General features: G+C 35.6%; 2 protein-coding genes across 2 annotated transcripts; one reads left to right on the forward strand and one right to left on the reverse strand.

Moving 5' to 3' along the window:
- Nucleotides 1–907: 907 nt before the first annotated feature.
- On the reverse strand, nt 908–2,020 carry LOC104095912 (F-box/kelch-repeat protein At1g57790-like). The gene has a single exon (XM_009602159.2). It carries the CDS (start codon nt 2,018–2,020, stop codon nt 908–910), a length of 1,113 nt encoding a protein of 370 aa, XP_009600454.2.
- Nucleotides 2,021–2,839: 819 nt separating this feature from the next.
- On the forward strand, nt 2,840–3,796 carry LOC138896325 (uncharacterized). Its single transcript, XM_070181125.1, has one exon. It carries the CDS (start codon nt 2,840–2,842, stop codon nt 3,794–3,796), a length of 957 nt encoding a protein of 318 aa, XP_070037226.1.
- Nucleotides 3,797–20,117: the final 16,321 nt, after the last annotated feature.

The raw sequence follows: 20,117 nt of genomic DNA on the forward strand, positions 1-20,117 counted from the left end.
CGGTAATATTTTTTAAAATATGTATATATACTACATAATGACACTCCTTCACTTCTTGGTAAGTTTATTTGTTCATGTTTTGACTTCCCTTAATGAAAATTCTGACTCCGCCACTGCAGCAATATACGTGCAAACATCTACCTCCTTTTCAATAGAAAAAAATAATCAAACCAACTCGAGTGATTAATTTCAGAAATTTTATTGGTTGGCAAATAAGAGATGGACAACCACCGTCCAAAATTTTCTTTATAAATATCTCCTATTAAGTGAATTTAAACTGGGAATGAATATATGTTTTTCGGTCGGTTAAATGACTTCAATTGCTATATATATTCTCGTGACCGAATTAACCATGACATGGTCATTATCTAGATGAGAGGCGGATTTAAAATTTCTAGTACATGCATGGGTGCATTATTTTTAAAAAAAATGGGGAAAAATGTATTTAGTAGGAATTGCACATTTTACCTCTTAGTAAATAACTCAACCTTAAACCAAGTGAACAATTCAACCTTTTTAAAACATGAATGCCAACAGTTAATATTACACTAATTTAAAAAAATATGTATATAAAATATTTTATTTTATGAAGAGACTATGGGTTCATGTGCCCCGTAATTACACCTATAAATCCGTCCATGGTTTTGATTATATTCAAGTGATATACGTCCATAAGTTTGGCCAAGTTTCTACTATCATATAAGTATTTTTTTGTTTTGATTTTTTACCCTGTGTTCAGTACTCGGGGTTACTTATCAAAATATATAATACCAAATAATGCGAAAGATGCGCAAAATAAATGAAGTGAAAACGCAAAGCAAGTAGTTTATCTCTTTATCTCGTAGTACCAATACCACATTGCTAACTAATGAAAAATACCAAAACAAAGGGAAAATCATTCTTTACTTCAATCATATGAGGGATCAATCCAGATGCAGGGTGTTGGTTGGTCCAGTTTGTAACAATTTGAACTTGAGAAAGCTGCATTGAAAGAGTAATATTTGCGAGTGGCCAAACAATAAAAAACGGCCTTGTTGTTGTCATGAAACATTGAAAAAAATATTTTATTTCCTAACCCTGGCGCAATACAAGGTTTCAAGAATGAAGCTTCTTTTTTCACAAATAGTGTTCTATTATCCAAACTAGTTATTTGTTCCCTCTCCAAGTTTTCATCGATCACGTTGTATCTCCAAACCTCTACTTTTCCTTCTTCATGAGTTAGAAATACAACCAATATTCCTCCATTATCAACATCTTCAGCCGTGAAAACATGTTCAATTGAGCTTCTTAATCGACGTGGCAAGGAATCCCAATAAAATTCCCAGGTAGGTGTCTCTTCAGCTGAGTTTTCCTCTATACTTAGTATTCCTAGATTCCCTTTATTGCCTAATAGGTAAACACTATTGTTTTTGAAAAATACCGGGTTATTGCACATAAATAATCCTTCGTCTTCATCATAAAAAATATGATACGTCCATATATTGTCTCCAACTTTGATAATGCATACCAGTGGGGGAGAACCACCAATGAAAAAACCGACGACAAAACAATCAGATGATGAAGAATCTGGGGGACACGAAAACGTCCATGAGGGGAATTGGTTTTCCAACTCCTCTTCTATATCAGGGAGTTGAATTATGACTTTGGTAATGGGATTGAAAAAGAACATGCGACGTCTGCCTTGACTCATGAGCAACCAATCTTTTATTGCACAACGAATTCGGGAACCCTTTAACTCATGTGGGATATTCATCTTGTGAGTTACTGCATTGTAGAGTGGATTAAAGAATTCTATTTCGCCTCTTTCTTCATATATAGTCATCAAACAAGGTGTATTGATACAAGAATCATATTCATGCAGAGTCAGAGGAGGAGGCCGAGGGGTTAGTGTAGGCAAGCGCCAACTCTTACAAACAACACAAAACATAATATAATCTCTACCAACAAGACGTGATGAGATTAATTCGAGTATATCAATTGGAGTATTAGACCAAAGTCTATCATCATCCGCACGCTCCATGTTCTTGATTTGTAAAAAAAAGAATAGAGGTTAAAGATTTGCTTAAATATTGTGAATGTTAGTTGTACCCAATCCAACTAGAATACGAATTTCCTTATATTAACTTAATTAAAAGTTACTCCTTTTCTTTACTGTTTTTGAACTTCATTACTTATTCTATTTGAACTTGGAAAAAAATTCCTTTCCTTTGACTCCTTTCCTTATTGTATTTGAACTAGGAAACCACTCATTCTATTTAAGCTGATTTGTTCATTATTCTTACAAGTTTTCACCAAAAGCATACGAGGTTAATCGAGAAGGTAAGTTTTTTTAATTTGTGTCTGCTCCTCTCGTTGGTTTTCTTGTTCTTTCAGTTATTATTTCAGTACTGGTATTTTGTGTTAATTTCCAAATGTATATTAGTTTTCTTAATTTTAGGTCATTATATATAAGTTTCAAGATTTGCAATTAATATCTCGATATATAACTTGTTGTGCTGTGTACGTGATCTAAGTTAGCAACTAGTAGATCGAAATTTTTGTCCATATTTTGGATGAAATAAAAATAAAACCTTGATTTAATGCCAATATGGATATACAAAATTAAAAACTTACGAATTGAACACAGTTCATTAATCTTCAAATTGTTAAGTAATTTGGGTCCTCTTAATTCTTTCAAAAATTTTGTTCAACAAAAATATACTCTTTCTTGAATCGAATGATATTAATCGACTAGCTTAAAACACTTAATTAACTCTACCTAATTCTTTGTAATTAATAGGTTATTAGCAATACATTAATAATATTATTCTCTTTTTCTTTTGCAGAAAGAAAAAAAGTCATGAACAAATATGGTGAACCTCCTTCCTCTCCACAACAACACCCTTGGCTTGTTATTTTTCATGGAGCTGACAAGCAAAAGCAAACATTTTTCAGCATCTCAGAAGATCGGTATTACATGCGAACTATACCAGAGCTTCGAAACAAAAAGATATGTGAATGTGCTCATGGGTGGCTGGTATTACTTGACTCTAATTCTGGAGATTGCTACATTTGGAATCCTATTTCAAATGACAAAATTCAACTCCCACCACTCCCAGATACTAGATACAACGAACTACAATGCCTCTTGTCCGCTCCACCCCATGAGCCTGAATGTTGCATTCTCTTCTTTGACCCCCCGTCTTCACTTTATTTTTGTAAGCCAGGGACGTATAATCAAGAATTTCACAAATATGATTTACAACCAATTAGCAAAAATAGCATAATGTGGTTCTGGACTATTTTCAGAGGAAAGCTTTATGGATTATCTTTTCAAAGAGAAATTCTAGTACTTTTCGATCTAGATCATGACTCAGGAATAGTAACAGCTACACCAATGGTTAACCAACCCCCGGATGATTTTGGAGAATTCTTAGACATGCCATACTATGCGTGTAACCTCATTCAATACGATAATGACACGTTGTTATATGTTCACATGTTGTATCATGGATGGCAAATGCAGGAGATATACGGCTTTCTGGTGTTTCGATTTGATTTTACAGAAAAAGCGTGGGTAAAGGTAAAAAGCATTGGCGAAACTGCAATTTTTCTAGAGGATTATAGGGGAACAATTTGCTCCACAAAAGGTACTAATCTCAAGAGAGAATCCATCTACTTCACTAAGCACGAAGACCGTCGTCTTTATGTATTCAATTTGGAAACACAGAGCCTATCAGTATCCCTCCCATGCCCACATGTTAGCAAGAAAAAGTCTCAATTTTACTGGTTAACACTTCCTCCCAAATGCAATTGATCAATTTGTTTGTCTTTTATTGTTTGAAGATTGTATTCTTATATAGTCTTGACCAAATATCCATCGGATGATATCTATATGGAAGAGCATGGTGCATGTGAACTAGTCTTCGCGTTGCGCGTGTAGGTGATTTATGTATTTTTGTGAGTTTGCATTTTAACTATTTTGACTCTTAATATCATAGTATAATCAACTTTTTATATAATTTCTTTCACGGCTAGCGTTATTCATTTGGGGACATATTTATACTTTCTACGTATAGAGAATGGCCCTGGGCCCGGACCCAAATTTATATTATTTTATAAAAACAATGAATAAATTTCTATGAGATGTATTATTATTTGAGATATAGTCTGCAAAACTCAATCGGGAGGGATGAAAAGAGATTAAGATAACTATATTAAACTCATCGTAAAATAGCTCTTTGAATACTCCTTTGGATCCCATGTCTGTAATGGACAAGCAATAACTTTTTCTATTTATTTATCATTCTATTTTTACCCATCCAAAAAAAGTTAGTTTTATTTCTATTTAGTCTGGCTAGTCAAATAGGTAATAACTTCAGTAGATAAGTACTATTGGATAAGGACTCCGGAAGCTCATATTTTCGGGTTGAGTTTTCAGTAATCACTATTTGCATTAGTTACAGGACCAATATGTTTTACGGGCTAACAAAAATGTAAATATACATGGCAATAAGTTACTAAAGCAAAGCGCATTTTCCATGTTTTCTGCAATGTTGGAAATAAGAGGTCGTTAGTAATGGCGTTATGGCAGCCTAAAAAAGTTGCAGGTTCTCATTTGTGTTACCAGTCAAACACAAGTTGGCAGCCTACAAAATACGTATATACAGGCAGATTACATAGTTACAACACCATGTTAGCTATGCCGACAAAAGATCTATGATGATTAACTTTTTTCATCAACAAAAATATGTTCATCAATCAACTACACCGATGTATTGGAATCTCAGGTTAGTGGCATTTCTTTATTGAACTATACCGGTAGTTCATATTGAAAAATATGTTACATAATTCTTGTTAATTACTTTACAACAATACAAAGGTAATAACAAATTAAGGCAGAAAGTTCAAAATCAAATTCAAGCATATAAATGTTTTGGAATACTCGTACAGATGAATAGTACTGCATTATAAACAAGTCTTTCTCAGGCAGCACTAAACTGGACAAAATAAGGTAGCCAATGCATCAGTTATGCAACATAGTATGAGGGCTTAGAGCTGACTAAGAAAATAACTATGGTCAGAAGGGAGGAGTGAGTGAGCAGAGGCGTTTGCAGATTGAGTTTTTCAGGAAGTGTTAAGTCTGGTAAGTCAGGTATACACGTTGACCATGAGCTACCTGGTTATCCCCATTTACGATGAGACCGGGTAAAGCCCGAACCCAATAGCTATAGTCAAAGCTGTAAAACTTTCCTTCCTTCCTGCTCTATGATTATTTGGGCTACTTAATTTAAAAGAAGTTGCACGGAGCAGTTTAGAGTTTGTGTCAATTTTCTGACCAATATATGTACATATATATAACAATGTATAATATATATATATATTGACTATAAAAAATAAATATTAAATCTAACAGGTTATTTATGTAACAATCCCAATCTAAAAATGCATTTTATATCAGACGTGCAATTGAAAAGACCTGCAAACAGTAAGTATAGGTAAACCAGATTTTTCGTTAAAAATCCAAAGTCGAATATTTATAAAAGCCAAATTGGGAAAACCTCGGAACAGTGTATGCACTCGTCAAAGCGAAATAAGTAAACCAGGTTTTTTGGTTGAATATTTATAGATGGAGATACCCATTAACATTTAGAGTCATTTTTTTTTATCATCTATGTTTGAGCGAAAATAGTTTATCTTTAAAGAAAGAGCATTTTTTATTATTTCGACCCCACTGCTTATTCTTACTCCACATTTGTGGTTGAATCAGTTGTGTTGATTATATAATAGTATCACTATTACCGTACGAATATCAGTTAACTTCTTTCCCCAATATAAAAAGCTGGAGACTGATTGTCAGCAACTGGATCTCTTGAAACTGTTATTCCCGTCAATATTGTTGTATTTGTAAATAATAATTTTGAAAAATATAAGTTATCGTAATGAAACAGTAATAAATTCGAGCCCACTGAATTCACAGTGTTTCCTTAAGGAATTTAATCCCCTCCTAGTACCCAAGGTTATGGATTATTTCCTCCCAGGATAGAACGAATAACACACTGGTGTAGCGGTACTTCAAACCCCACTGTTTCAGCGAACACAAAGTTCGGTAGCAAATCACACTTACAGTTGCTTTGTTTGAAGTTAAAACAATGCAGAACGAAAGAGTAGAAACTCAGAAAATCGTATGGAAATGCTGAGAGGAAGGAGTGCAATGTATAGCCAAAGTTGAGCGTTTTTCAGTTTTGTTGGTGTTTCCGTTTTTCGTTCGTATCTTTCTTCAACAGCTGCTGCACATATATATAGCAGCCAGCTTTAAAGATGAACGACCCTCCACCCTCCATGGTGGAGCATGCACTAGCTTGTTTGTGGAGCAAGCACTTGGCCATGGTGGGAAGAGCATTAGGCGGCTGCTATTGCAGCTGGTGGTCAATACACGGATTAGAACATATCCGTTATAAATGCGGATAATCTTACGTTAATATTTACTATTAACAAATAAATTTGGTCCAAAAAATTAATCAATCAATCATTTGACCGAATCCGAATCTGAATCCGAATCTGAAGCCGTAGCCGAATTTGAAGCCGTAGCCGAAGCCGAGCCGAGCGAGCGACGACGACGACAGCGCGAGGCTTGCTTTCTTCTTAACTCTTTAAGAGCTACAAGAAGAGCAATTATATATATACCCACCAAAAATCTTTTCCTCTTCCAATATGGGACAATGTCTCATTGTCTAGAGGGGGAAACTTAAAATTTTACTCAAAAATTTTATTTTTTCTCCATTTCCCATTCACCCTCATTTTAAGACTATTTTATCTTAAATAACAAAAACCTCAACAATCTCCCACATGAATGGGGAATGGCTATATCACGGAAGTATGCATGGAAAAACTGTGTGATTTGCAAGCAAGGATTAATCGCATCTGGATAAGTAGGCTTCCCTTTGAACTTTCCGTAGTGAACTTATGTCGGATATACTCGGTCAATCAGTAGATTTGATATCTTTGAACCGACGATCTTTGGTATATACCTAGACAACCATAAGTCACACAATTAACCCTTAACCGTCTTTGGTTCTCATTGTTGTGTTCGTTTCAACCATGAACACCGCCTGGTTTCATAAGTGCATAGAGAACTGGCCTTACAAAGTTCTCCTTGAAGCGGCTAACACTTCACACTTACATAGGTGATTCCTAAACGTGTCATCCTGTAGATACACTATTTGATATACCCCGTATCAAATTTAGAAATCATTAAAAAGCCTTAATGCTTTATCCTTGGTACTGAACATTGTCTCATCACGAGAACGGACTAAAATTTTATTTGACAATATTGAACCGTCATTAATGACTTTGTTTGATCTCCTTGAACCTAGATCTTGGGATCTCCAGTCTTCTAGGTAGAGTTACCGCCACAATAATTTGTTCTCGGCCATAGCCCCATTCCCCTTGATGATTTCTCAACTACCTCTCTAGTTAGGCCTTTTGTAAGTGGATCCGACACATTATCACTTGACTTTACATAGTCAATCGTGATAATTCCTCTAGAGAGTAATTGTCTAACGGTTTTATGTCTTCGTCGTATATGACGAGATTTACCGTTATACATAACGCTCCCAACCCTTCCAATTGCCCCTTGACTATCACAATGTATGCATATTGGTGCCAACGGTTGGGCCCAAAATGGAATGTCTTCCAAGAAATTCCGGAGCCATTCAGCTTCTTCACCGGCTTTATCTAAGGCTATGAATTCAGCCTCCATTGTAGAGCGGGCAATACATATTTGTTTGGACGACTTCCAAGATACCGCTCCTCCACCAATAGTGAATACATATCCACTCGTGGACTTAGAATCAGTTGAACTGGTGATCCAATTTGCATCACAGTATCCCTCAATCACCGCAGAAAATTTACTGTAGTGCAAGTCAAAGTTCTGGGTATGTTCTAAATATCCCAAAACTCGTTTCATTGCCATCCAATGAGATTGGCCTGGATTGCTCGTATATCGACTCAGTTTACTTATAGCACAAGCTATATCTGGTCGTGTACAATTCATGATATACATTAAGCATCCCAACACACGAGCATAATCCAATTGTGATATGCTTTGGCCTTTATTCTTTGCTAATGCAAGATTCACGTCAATTGGAGTCTTTGCAACTTTAAAGCTCAAGTGCTTGAATTTTTCAAGTACTGTCTTAATATAATGAGATTGTGACAATGCCAGACCTTGAGGAGTCTTATGGATCTTAATTCCCAGAATTAAATCAGCAACTCCCAAGTCTTTCATATCAAACTTGCTATTGAGCATACGCTTAGTAGCATTTATGTTGGCAATGTCATTACTCATTATCAGCATATCATCCACATATAGGCAAACAATGACTATGTGATTTGGAATATTTTTAATGTACACACATTTATCACATTCATTTATCTTAAAACCATTTGACAACATTGTTTGGTCAAATTTCGCATGCTATTGTTTGGGTGTTTGTTTTAGTCCGTAAAGAGACTTAACAAGTCTACAAACCTTCTTTTCTTTACCTGGAACCACAAACCCTTCAGGTTGTTCCATGTAAATTTCTTCCTCTAACTCTCCATTTAAGAAGGCCGTCTTAACATCCATTTGATGAATTTCAAGACCATACACTGCAGCTAATGCTACTAACATCTGTATGGACGTAATTCTTGTAACTGGAGAGTATGTATCAAAGTAGTCTAGACCTTCTCGTTGTCTATACCCTTTGACTACGAGTCTTGCCTTGAATTTATCAATAGTGCCATCATCTTTGATTTTTCTCTTAAAAATCCATTTAGAACCCAAAGGTTTATTTCCAAGAGGAAGATCAACCAATTCCCATGTATGGTTGTTCAATATGGATTCTATTTCACTAGTGACCGCCTCTTTCCAAAACAATGATTCTGAAGAAGTCATAGCTTCTTTAAATGTTTGAGGCTCATTTTCCAATAAGAAAGTCACAAAATCTGGTCCAAATGAAGTAGACGTTCTTTGACGTTTACTACGTCTTGGATCCTCCTGATTACATATACTTTCTTTTGTTTCTTCCCGAGGTCATTTAGATCCTTCACCAAACGACTCATATTCCTTTTTATACGGATATATATTTTCAAAGAACTCAGCATTATCTGATTCTATAACCGTATTATTATGAATGTCGGGATTTTCTGATTTGTAAACCAGAAATCGATATGCTTTACTATTTGTCGCATATCCTATGAAAACACAATCAACGGTTTTCGGTCCTATCTTTACCCTTTTGGGTTTAGGAACTTTCACTTTTGCCAAACACCCCCACACTTTAAAATAATTCAAGTTGGGCTTCCTTCCTTTTCATTTTTCATATGGAATGGATTGTGTTTTGCTATAGGGCACTCGATTTAATATTCGATTAGCCGTAAGAATGGCTTCCCCCCACAAGTTCTGTGGCAAACCAGAACTTATCAACAACACGTTCATCATCTCTTTTAATGTGCGATTCTTTCTTTCCGCAATCCCATTAGATTGGGGCGTGTAAGGGGCTATTGTTTGATGAATAATTCCATATTCTAAACATATTTCTTCAAAAGGAGATTCATATTCACCACCCCTATCACTTCTTATCATTTTTACTTTCTTGTTAAGTTGCGTTTCAACTTCATTTTTGTATTGCCTGAATGCGTCTATTGCTTCATCTTTACTATTCAGTAAGTAAACATAGCAATATCGAGTACCATCGTCAATAAAAGTTATGAAATACTTCTTTCCACCGCGAGATGGTATTGACTTCATGTCACAAATATCTGTGTGAATTAAGTCTAAAGGATTTGAATTCCTTTCAACTGACTTATAAGGATGTTTAACATACTTAGATTCCACACATGTTTGACATTTTGATTTTTCGCATTCAAACTTGGGCAGTACTTCCAAGTTAATCATTTTCCGCAAGGTTTTATAATTGACATGACCCAAACGTACATGCCATAAATCATTTGACTCAAGTAAGTAAGAAGAAGCTGAAATATTATTATTATTTTCAACAACCATTACATTTAGGTTGAAAAGGCCCTCGGTGAGGTAACCTTTTCCCACAAATATTTCATTCTTACTAATTACAACCTTGTTGGACACAAAAACGCACTTAAAACCGTGCTTAACAAGAAGTCTAGTAGAGACTAAATTCTTTCTCATTTCGGGAACATGAAGGACATTGTTCAAAGTCATGACCTTCCCAGAAGTCATTTTCAGAAATATCTTCCCATATCCTTCAACTTTTGCTGTTGAAGCATTTCCCATATAAACTGTCTCTCCGGGTCCAGCGGGAGCATAAGTAGCAAAAGCTTCTCTAACTGCACAAATATGGCGAGTGGCTCCTGAATCAAACCACCACAGTTTAGGATTTCCCACCAAGTTATATTCAGAAAGCAGGGCACACAAGTTATCAACATCATCATGGTTTACTACCATGTTTGCTTGACCCCTTTTCTTGTCTTTCTTCCGAGCACGACACTCCGTAGATTTGTGTCCGATTTTCCCACAGTTGTAGCAGTTTCCACTGAACCGCTTCTTGCTTGGGTTGTATTTCGGACCAGAAGCCTTCTTCCTCTTTTTGTTATCTTCAACAATATTTGCTCCCATTATTGTTGAATTTCCACGGCCTCTCCTTTCAGCAGCTTTATTGTCCTCTTCGATTCTCAACCGAACAATGAGATCTTCAAGGGACATTTCCTTTCGTTTGTGTTTCAAATAATTTTTGAAGTCCTTCCACAACGGAGGCAACTTCTCAATCATTGCTGCTACTTGGAATGCTTCGTTGATTACAAGACCTTCAGCAAGTAGATCATGAATAATCACTTGCAATTCCTGGACTTGAGTAATAACAGACTTGCTATCTATCATTTTGTAGTCCAGAAATTTTGCGGCAACGAATTTCTTCATCCCGGCATCTTCAGTCTTATATTTCTTTTCAAGCGCATTCCACAATTCTTTGGATGTCTCCATGCTACTGTATACATTATACAGATTATCATCCAGTCCGCTAAGAATATAATTCTTGCATAAAAAATCAGAATGCTTCCACGCTTCAATCACGAGAAAGCGTTCATTATCTGGAGTTTTATCCGGCAGATCAGGAACATCTTCCTTGATGAACTTCTGTAGACATAACGTAGTTAAGTAGAAGAACATCTTCTGCTGCCAGCGTTTGAAATCAATCCCGGAAAATTTTCCGGGTTTTTCTGCCGGTGCCAACGCCGGTGTTCGGCTTGTCGTTGCGTTGGCAGTCGCCATCGGAACAGCTTGGTTTTCGCTTTCAGTCATCATTTTTCCTGTAAAAGAATGACACAAACAAACGTTTAATAATCGTTTTCAAACTGGAGTAAAAATTACGTAGATTTTAATCTCCAACAAAACGCCACGAAAGCTTTACTCTCCAAAACGGGAGTACACAAAACCTCAAAGGTTTTAGTTTATATAATAATAAGAATAATACAAATACAGAAATATATATTAAATTCCTTAAGATTGTTATTCCCGCCAATATTGATGTATTTGTAAATAATAATTCTGGGAAATCCGAAGCCGAAGCCGAAGCCCAGCCGAGCGACGACGACGACGGCGCGAGGCTTGCTTTCTTCTTAACTCTTTAAGAGCTACAAGAAAAGCAATTATATATATACCCACCAAAAATCTTTTCTTCTTCCAATATGGGACAATATCTCATTGTCAAGAGGGAGAAACTTAAAATTTTACTCAAAAATTTCATTTTCCCTCCATTTCCCGTTCATCCTTATTTTAAGACTATTTCATCTTAAATAACAAAAACATCAACAGAAACATGATATCCATTTGCAAGATATATAGTTTATAACAATTAAAAACTACTCTTATATCATATAAATAAAAATGCACTAAAAATGTTGAGCAACTATTCATTTCATGAAATTATTACCTTTGCTGAGCGAATATTAGACATTTGTAATCCTCAAGAAAAGCATTAAAGCCTAAAGAATAACAAAATACTGCACAGTTATAACTAAAATGACCAAAATATCTGCAGAGGATAAGCAGGCATGCTGACGGGCAACTTCATAAAAAACGACGAAGTGGAAGGTGCTTACCACTAGAGCAACCCACTCATGTCAAATTACATTACTAAATTCAATTTGAAATATATTTCTACCCTTTAAAATTATCATATGACTGATGAAAATCATCAAAGAGAAGTTTAAGTATGTAATCTCATGAATAAGTGCCCCTCGAAGTTTAAAATGAAGCGATCACTATTTCAAATGTAAACTAAGGAAGCAAATTTAGGCAAAACAGATGTACTCTTTGAAGTCCAAAGCAAGTAGTGGACCGTCTGCTATCGGGACAGCTAGCCCAGTCGGCTCGGCCGGCCCCAATCGCAAGGCCAGATATCCCCCATAGCATGTTCAGCATGAGGAATGGCTGGGGGAGCATCACGATTTCCTTGATCCATTCTCAAGATCTCAGCCCCCCCTCCCCCCAACCAAAACAACAAATTCTTTGCGAAGGTAAAAAAATTTCCATCCCGCCAGAGTACATGTAAATAACCAACAGCAATAGCAGAAAAGGGCTACATCAGTAATTCCAATCTATTACAAGTTAAGAAGCTCAATGAATGAATCAAAATAATAAAAGTGATACACATTTTTGTAGCAGTCATCATTAGTTGAAAATTTAATGTCAGCAAAACTTAGAATTTAGTCATAGGATCTTTTATGAAAACTTCAGATCTTCCCATATGGTGAACAAGAAAGGTTTCTTCCTGCAAAGTTATGCATGTCAGCTGAGCATCTTCTTATTTGATCAGAGAAAATGACTTACTTGTCATCCATAAATATGGCCTGTTGAAATTTCTTAGTTTGATTGGTGGTGTATTTAACTATCCCACAGTTTGTGGCCACTGGCAGCATATCTGTTGTTATAAATAACAGAAGAAATCTTGTTAAAACCAGTGGTTAGTTTGGCAACCAAGCTTTATTTAATCTGTGAGTCCTCTCTCACTTTTTCTCAGTCCCTTTGAGCTCTCAAATCTTAATTCATATTCCTAAAGCCAGCAATAACAACAACAACTATCCTCGCTCCCAAGCTAGTCGAATCAGCGATATGAATCTTCATTCCGTTTGAACACCTCTTATCCCTTAATCAACAACAATAACAATAAATATCCTTATTCGAAGCTAGTCGGGTCGACTGTATGAATCTTCACTCCGTTTGAACGCCTCTTATTCCTTAAGACAAGAAAAATTGCTGAACCTAAAATTCACCATTAGTAAATGTTTCTACTTCTGGTACAGAAACTAAAAATTACTCTGTGATAATCAAGAATAGTTCTGTTCACGATAAGATAAAGTAACTTAAAATTAAAAATTAATTCCCTCCGTCCTAAAAGAACAACGGAATTTGGAGTATAAATAACAACGCATCTAAGTATCTGTTCCAACTAAAGGTAGTTGTAATTTCCTAGCTTTTCACCGTTAAAGATTATATCGTAAGCAAACAGGGGAAGAAAAAATTTGCAACAAACTCCTGGATAGCAATTAAAAGCTGTCGAAGCCACTGCAGTCCATTAACCCCGGCACAGAAATCTAAAGGAGGAGATAAAAGAGGAAGCAAGAAGTACTCACTTATAGATAGCAGAAAAGCGAAGCCGGAAAGACTAAGAGGAAACCCAAGCGGCAATGTTGATATTATTGGCGGTCACACCTAGAAAAACAACTCACAACAGCAAAAGCAGCAGCCGGTTTGTCTTCCACTTCGGCGGAAGAGGTGCTTCGAATAGAGAGCAAAGGGCAAAAAACGTGTATATATATATATATATATATATATATATATATATATATATATATATATATATATATATATATATATATAAAATGTCGATTTACAAAAGTAACATTATAATATTAAGCATAATAACTCATATTAAAAGGACATAATCGGAATTCTAGATATTAGTCTTATAATCCTATTAGTTTTAGAATATAATACTACACGTTAGGAATCCTACATGATTACCTTTAGGAATACTATTAGTATAATTACTTTCGGGATATCTAATTCATATAAAATTAAAAAAGTAAATATTTTTAGTCATGCAATCCTATTACTTTAGAATATACTTCTTAAAAATTCCTATTACTAATTTAATTTGAAAACATATTATAATGTCCTATTACTAATTTAATTTGAGAATGTATTATATTGTCCAAATTCATTTAAAAAAATGAGAGCCTATATTATTATAAAAGCATAAATATAATATTAATATACCAAAATAGCCCTAAAAATATTAAGCGGAAGAACTCATAGGGAAAGGACATAACTGTAATAATATATTTTTTGGACTATAATACCTTATATGCTAATTTTTAATATTTAAAATTAATAAAATTTGTCTATTAAGTTCTTATTAAAAAAATTTCCCTAGCATTTCAGATGATGAAATTCATCAGTAACCTTGGGTTGGTTTGTTGCTTCCTTTTTTGGATTTCCCATTCACTGTTGGGCTCTCTTGGTTCTCCATCCCATGAGGAGTCTGGATGGTTAACTGGGCCATTACTGGATTTAGGTTCACAACTGAGTCTATTGAGTTTGGCTCTAAGGCTGATCTTAGGCTTACTCCATACATTACCATACTTCCTGGGCATAGTACGATAAATATTTATCCCCCAGGCCATCTGAACTTAATGTTTCCTCCTGTTGTAAGAGCATAACTTTGGTCTTGGGTACTCTCAGCCTTGCTATCATTTTCTCTAGTTCTGTGTTGGTTGCCTCTAGGTGCTCATGGACATTTTCTAACCCTGTTATTAGTAATAGGGTCATTGTCATCCCTGGTGTCCATGGAGAGAAAGAGGGGTTGGGGATCGCCTCTCTTGGGGAGACTAGTTGGAAGAAGGGGAGGGTGTGGCTTATCTGCTACATAAGAAGGCTCAACTGGTCTGTTTTCATTGTTTGCTGGCTTAGTGCAAACTGAGCTTGCATGAATGTTGACAACCACAACTGGTGGCCATAGTTCAGCAGGGCATGGTTCAGGCTGAATGTGACTAGCTGGACAAGTAGTATGAGTTTCGAATGACCACTGAGATGGGCACAGTCCCTATTGAGAAGTTCAGGGGAAAAACAATACCATGTAGTGCCATCTCCAACCATGATATTGGGATGTGGTCCATGGGTAGGGGCGGAAGGAGGTTCGCCGAAAAATTACACTGTATATATAAGGCAAAATTTAATTTTTGCCTCTATATATTATATTTTGAATCCCCTTGATATAGCCCAAAAGCATAGCTTAATGATCAAGGGGATTCAAAACCTTTGTGAGGTCATTGGTTCAATTCTCACTGGCTACAATCTCTTTTAATTTTTTAATTTTTTTCTTTTTTTGAACCCCGTAAGTAAAAATCCTGCATCTGCCACTATCCATAAGGAGTGGGGTTGATGATACCCGCATTTGGTTTGGGTCCTCCCCTTGGCTCTGTATGTTATTGTTGTTCGTTGGGTTGTTTAATTTCCCCTCCATTGTTAGTGTCTAGCCTAGTAATGGAGTTTATTCCAATTGGTATGCATTCTTTTTCTTTTAAGCAAAGATCTTCACCGTTGGAATTTCGTGCATGTAGATTTCTCATCATTAGAGATCTTTGAGAGGCGACAGAATCAGTAAAATAAGTAGCGGGGAAGTGATGATGGGACACATGATGGGTTGTGATATGAGAGGGAAGGTGAGAATGCATAATTAAATCTTGTTCCCGTTGCCCAGTGTTAGTAATGTTAGTAGTGAGATTGGGCTTAGCCCCATTGGTGGACCCCAGAAGCTGACCTATGTTAGAGCAGGGAGGTATTAGATTTGGAAATTCATTTTGGGTATTTTTCTTACCCGATGTGGGTGCGTATTTTCTCCCTTGTGCCGTGTGCGAGGCAGTAGGTACGTGTGTGGTAGAGTACATGCCTTGCGTGTGTTCAATATTTGGCACAGGCTGTAAATTGTGCATTTGGTTTGGGCCGTGCGCTAAAGGCCAAGACAGTTGTAACTTGGGCCCATATGGTCTAAGTTATTTGTCTCGTCGGGGGCTAGTTAGACGAGGCCCATATGGTGACTGTTGGGCATGTCTTGTTTGGCCCATGTTTTCCACAACCTTAGCACTGCCCTACTCCTCTGCCCTGTTGTCGCCCTCACCCTCATCGATGTTACTAAGGATGGAAAACTTACATGAATCTAGTGGCCGCTTCCTGGTTTGTTCTCTGTTGCCTCTGGTCGTCCTTGGTTTTTGAATCCCTCCATTCTCCCTTGCCTTTTTGATTTCCGTGGGAATTACATCACTTTCCACTCGTCATCTTGGGCACTATGTACTGCCATCGATGCCCTTACTGTGTCGTTTGCCTCTATCTGTCGTTAATTTGGGCATTCTTTTGAGCATGTGGCCTAGTTGCCCACACCCTTTGCACATGATGACCTCCCATTCATACTCAATGGGCTGCTTAAGCTCACCAATTAGCACCATCGTTTGGCGGGGTACCTCGATGGGTACTTGGATGTAAATTCGTGCATACCTGCCTCTTAAGGTAGCAGAGATACACATATCGATTTTTAACAGCCTATCAGCCTCTCTCCCCGCCCTTTCCAGGATCTCTCTATCGTAGAACTCTGTGGGTAATTGGGGGAGCCAGATCCAGATGGTGGTATCGTGTATTTTTAATTTCGCTAACACAAAATTTGGTTTCCAATTTCTGATGGAGAGGAAGTGTCCCATGATGAACCATGGGCCTCTGTGCAATGCAATCATCATGTTCTCTTCTTTCTCAAATTTCACCATAAAGAAATTTCTGCCCAGATCTATTAGTTTAAGATGTTCATTGGGATTCCATAGGGGTTGCAATTTTGATTTTAATAGGTGGTGGGGGACCTTTTTCCCAAAGATCTTGATAATTAATGAGAAACGCCATGGGTGGTAGAGTCTATTTTTTTTGTTCTTGGTTGAGGATGATGGGCCCAACAGTGTAGTTAGTAGTTGATTTGGGTACTGCCCCCATTTGGAGTTGATTCAACTTCCATCGGTGTTGAACTTGTGTCTGGTGGGTCGGGAAGTTTTAGTTCCGATGGTGATAATTGGTCCTGTGCGAGGGGTGGGGATGGGGCCATCCCCCGGGGGGGGGAATGAGAATAATTTTAGAGAGAGTTTTTTTGCTCTAACTTTTTCAAAGAGAATCTAAATTTCTAGAGTTAATTTAGACTAAAACATGTTTTAATCAACTTGGGCTTGTTGAACAACATTTTCAAGATTGAAATAAAAAAAGCACTTTGAAATTTTTTCTTTCTTTCTTTAGGTTATATCCATCTTATTTTTGAATTTTATTGACCCGACTAATCCAACTTCGAATCGCATAAGGCTATTTTAAGGGAGAAACACTCCCTACTAGAATTTTTTTATTCACAAGGCTCGAAAGAGTGTTAAGGGATCCCATCCACAAAGGGTGTATCTAGGTGGAGGGATACTCCTGTCCCTAGACCATATATACTAATGTTATATTTTCTCAAATTATTTAAATATATGTATGCGCGATCAAACTCAAAAGGTCATATGGTGCAATACTTATTCGGTGCATCTGTACAAAGATCTGACATACTTTCTTTTTTCTTTGTCATTGTAATTGAGATCCGACATACTTATTTTTATTTGTTTGATGTATTCCTTCGACATTCCCAAATTTAATATATTGAAATCTCTATTTTCTGTTTGCCACTGTAAAAATATTTATATAATTAAATCAAAGAGGAATATTTAAAAACATACATCCCAACACAATACTCTGCACCTATGCATTCATATTTTTCAGTTTATGCCCAAATAGCCAATAATTTGTTTGCAGTAATATTTATATACTTCTATACATTATTATATAGTATTTATCTACTTCTATAAATAATGACCTATCTTATAAAAAAAGGGCAGCCCGATACTCTAAGCTCCTGTTATGCGCGGGGTTCAGGGAAGGGTCGGACCACAAGGGTCTATTGTACACAACCTTACCTACATTTCTGCAAGAGGCTGTTTCCACGGCTCGAATGTATCTATATTATATAAAAGTGTATAATAATGTATAAAAGTATAATAATATATAAAAATGTATAATACGTCACTAGCTACAGAAACAAACTTTTTCTGCGATTTTTAGTTACAATTCCTGTTCCAAATCAGTATAATTAAATCTCCATCGAATAACTTTCAAATTTGTAGATGAACTCCTATAATTATTTCTATTAAATCTAAATAATGCCAACTCCAAAATTTTCACTAATATCATATTCGAAATTTAAATCCACTTCTTCAAACTTGTTCAACAATGGTGAGTTACCTTTCAAATATAATTTTCATAACCCAAATCTTATAAAATTAGTTCTTTAACTACAATTTGAGATCCAAACACAGAAACAAAATCAAGCTTCTCAGCTGACAAACAAGAGGCAGTTGGGTTGAAGAAGATAAATAGGGGAAAGCGGCCTAGTATTCAAATCATACAGGCCAACGGAAAAAATATTTATTTTGTGCCTCACACAAATGACATTAATTGTATGGAACCTTTTTTTATCTCACAAATTTTTGGATCCATATCTTACACTTTTGGATCCATAAAATTTGATAAAGGCCGAAAAACTCGGCTCGTTTTGATTAAACTTTGGCCAAGTAGACTGTAAAAATATTTCTGATATTGTAAAGATATATACCCGAGAAACAAATAAAATTACAAAATAACTTAATTTTAAACCTATAATCTAAAAAATATAATAAATTCATGGTAAGAATCTAAAGATTGAACTTGTTAAATATAAATTTTAGATCGACCACTACGTAATAGCGTACTCATTCTCTTGAAATTCTGGATCCTTGCTTATTTGGAACATCAACAATGGCCACATACCCAATGTGATCTCACAAGAGTGGGTCTAGAAAGGATAGCGTATACACAACTGTACTCTACCTTATATGAGACAAAGATGTTGTTTCTGATAAACCTTCGACTCCAGAAAAACGTTTTCAAAACACGTTTGAAAATGCAAGAGTAAAAAAGTTATGATTAAAATACTGAAAAAATAAAGGTATTAACAATAAAAGTAATAAAGATATTCAAAGTAAAAGAAACAACAATAATAATAAAATTAAAGAATAAGATAATAATAGACTAGCAGTAATAATACTGATCATAAAGATCATTGCTTAATTGTGAAAAAAGCTATTGTCTAGTTGATTTACTCTATAAAAAATAATTAAATAGTTTGCACACATACTACCATCCATATACCTCACTAGCAGAATTACACTGAGTCGTTGTTGTTCTAAAAGATACCCACTAAAATCCATGTGATTATCTCATCAACTCATTAAAGTGGAACTTAAAATCAATATTAATGGTATTTTTTCAATTAGCATATGATGTATAAAGCATAAAAATAAGCAAGAAGAATATCGCATCAAAATAATCTTTAACAAAATGTACACTCCTAACTTTTAGGAGACACGTGGAATAATGCCACTAAAAAGATCACAAGTGAAAACCCCACAAGATTGAAAAAGACGGCTAATCAGTTGCACATGGAATACATTACCAGCCTTTCATTCCTCATATTTTCGAAGATTCATATAGTACTCCATTTTTCTAACACCCCACGTGGGCCCTTTGGCTCAAGAGTACACACTTCTTTTTTGGAAAAATATCAAAACATTGAAAAAATAAAATATTTGAAAAAAAAGATTCTTTTTCTTTTTTCATCATGTGTACTACCTGTGTTCACTTTTACTTGACATGTATACTAAAAATAGATTTTTATTTTTAATTGATACTTTATGCATATCAAGAGAAGATAATTTTTTTTCATGTTATACCCACAATATTTATTACTGATTTCGAATCATTTTCTTAAATCCAATAAAATATGCATCAATTAATATGAGTATCACGGTAAATTATGCACTTTATTTATTATTTTTTAAGGGACGTGAAAAGTCAAAACGTGCCAAGTAAAAGTGAACGGAGGGAGTATATATTTGTATTGGGAAAAAGAGTCTTGGAGCACAATAAAGTTATTATAGGTTCAAATTGTGGATACAACCATTAATAC

This window comes from Nicotiana tomentosiformis, chromosome 7 (assembly GCF_000390325.3).
Source record: "Nicotiana tomentosiformis chromosome 7, ASM39032v3, whole genome shotgun sequence".
NCBI classification, from domain to species: Eukaryota; Viridiplantae; Streptophyta; class Magnoliopsida; order Solanales; family Solanaceae; genus Nicotiana; species Nicotiana tomentosiformis.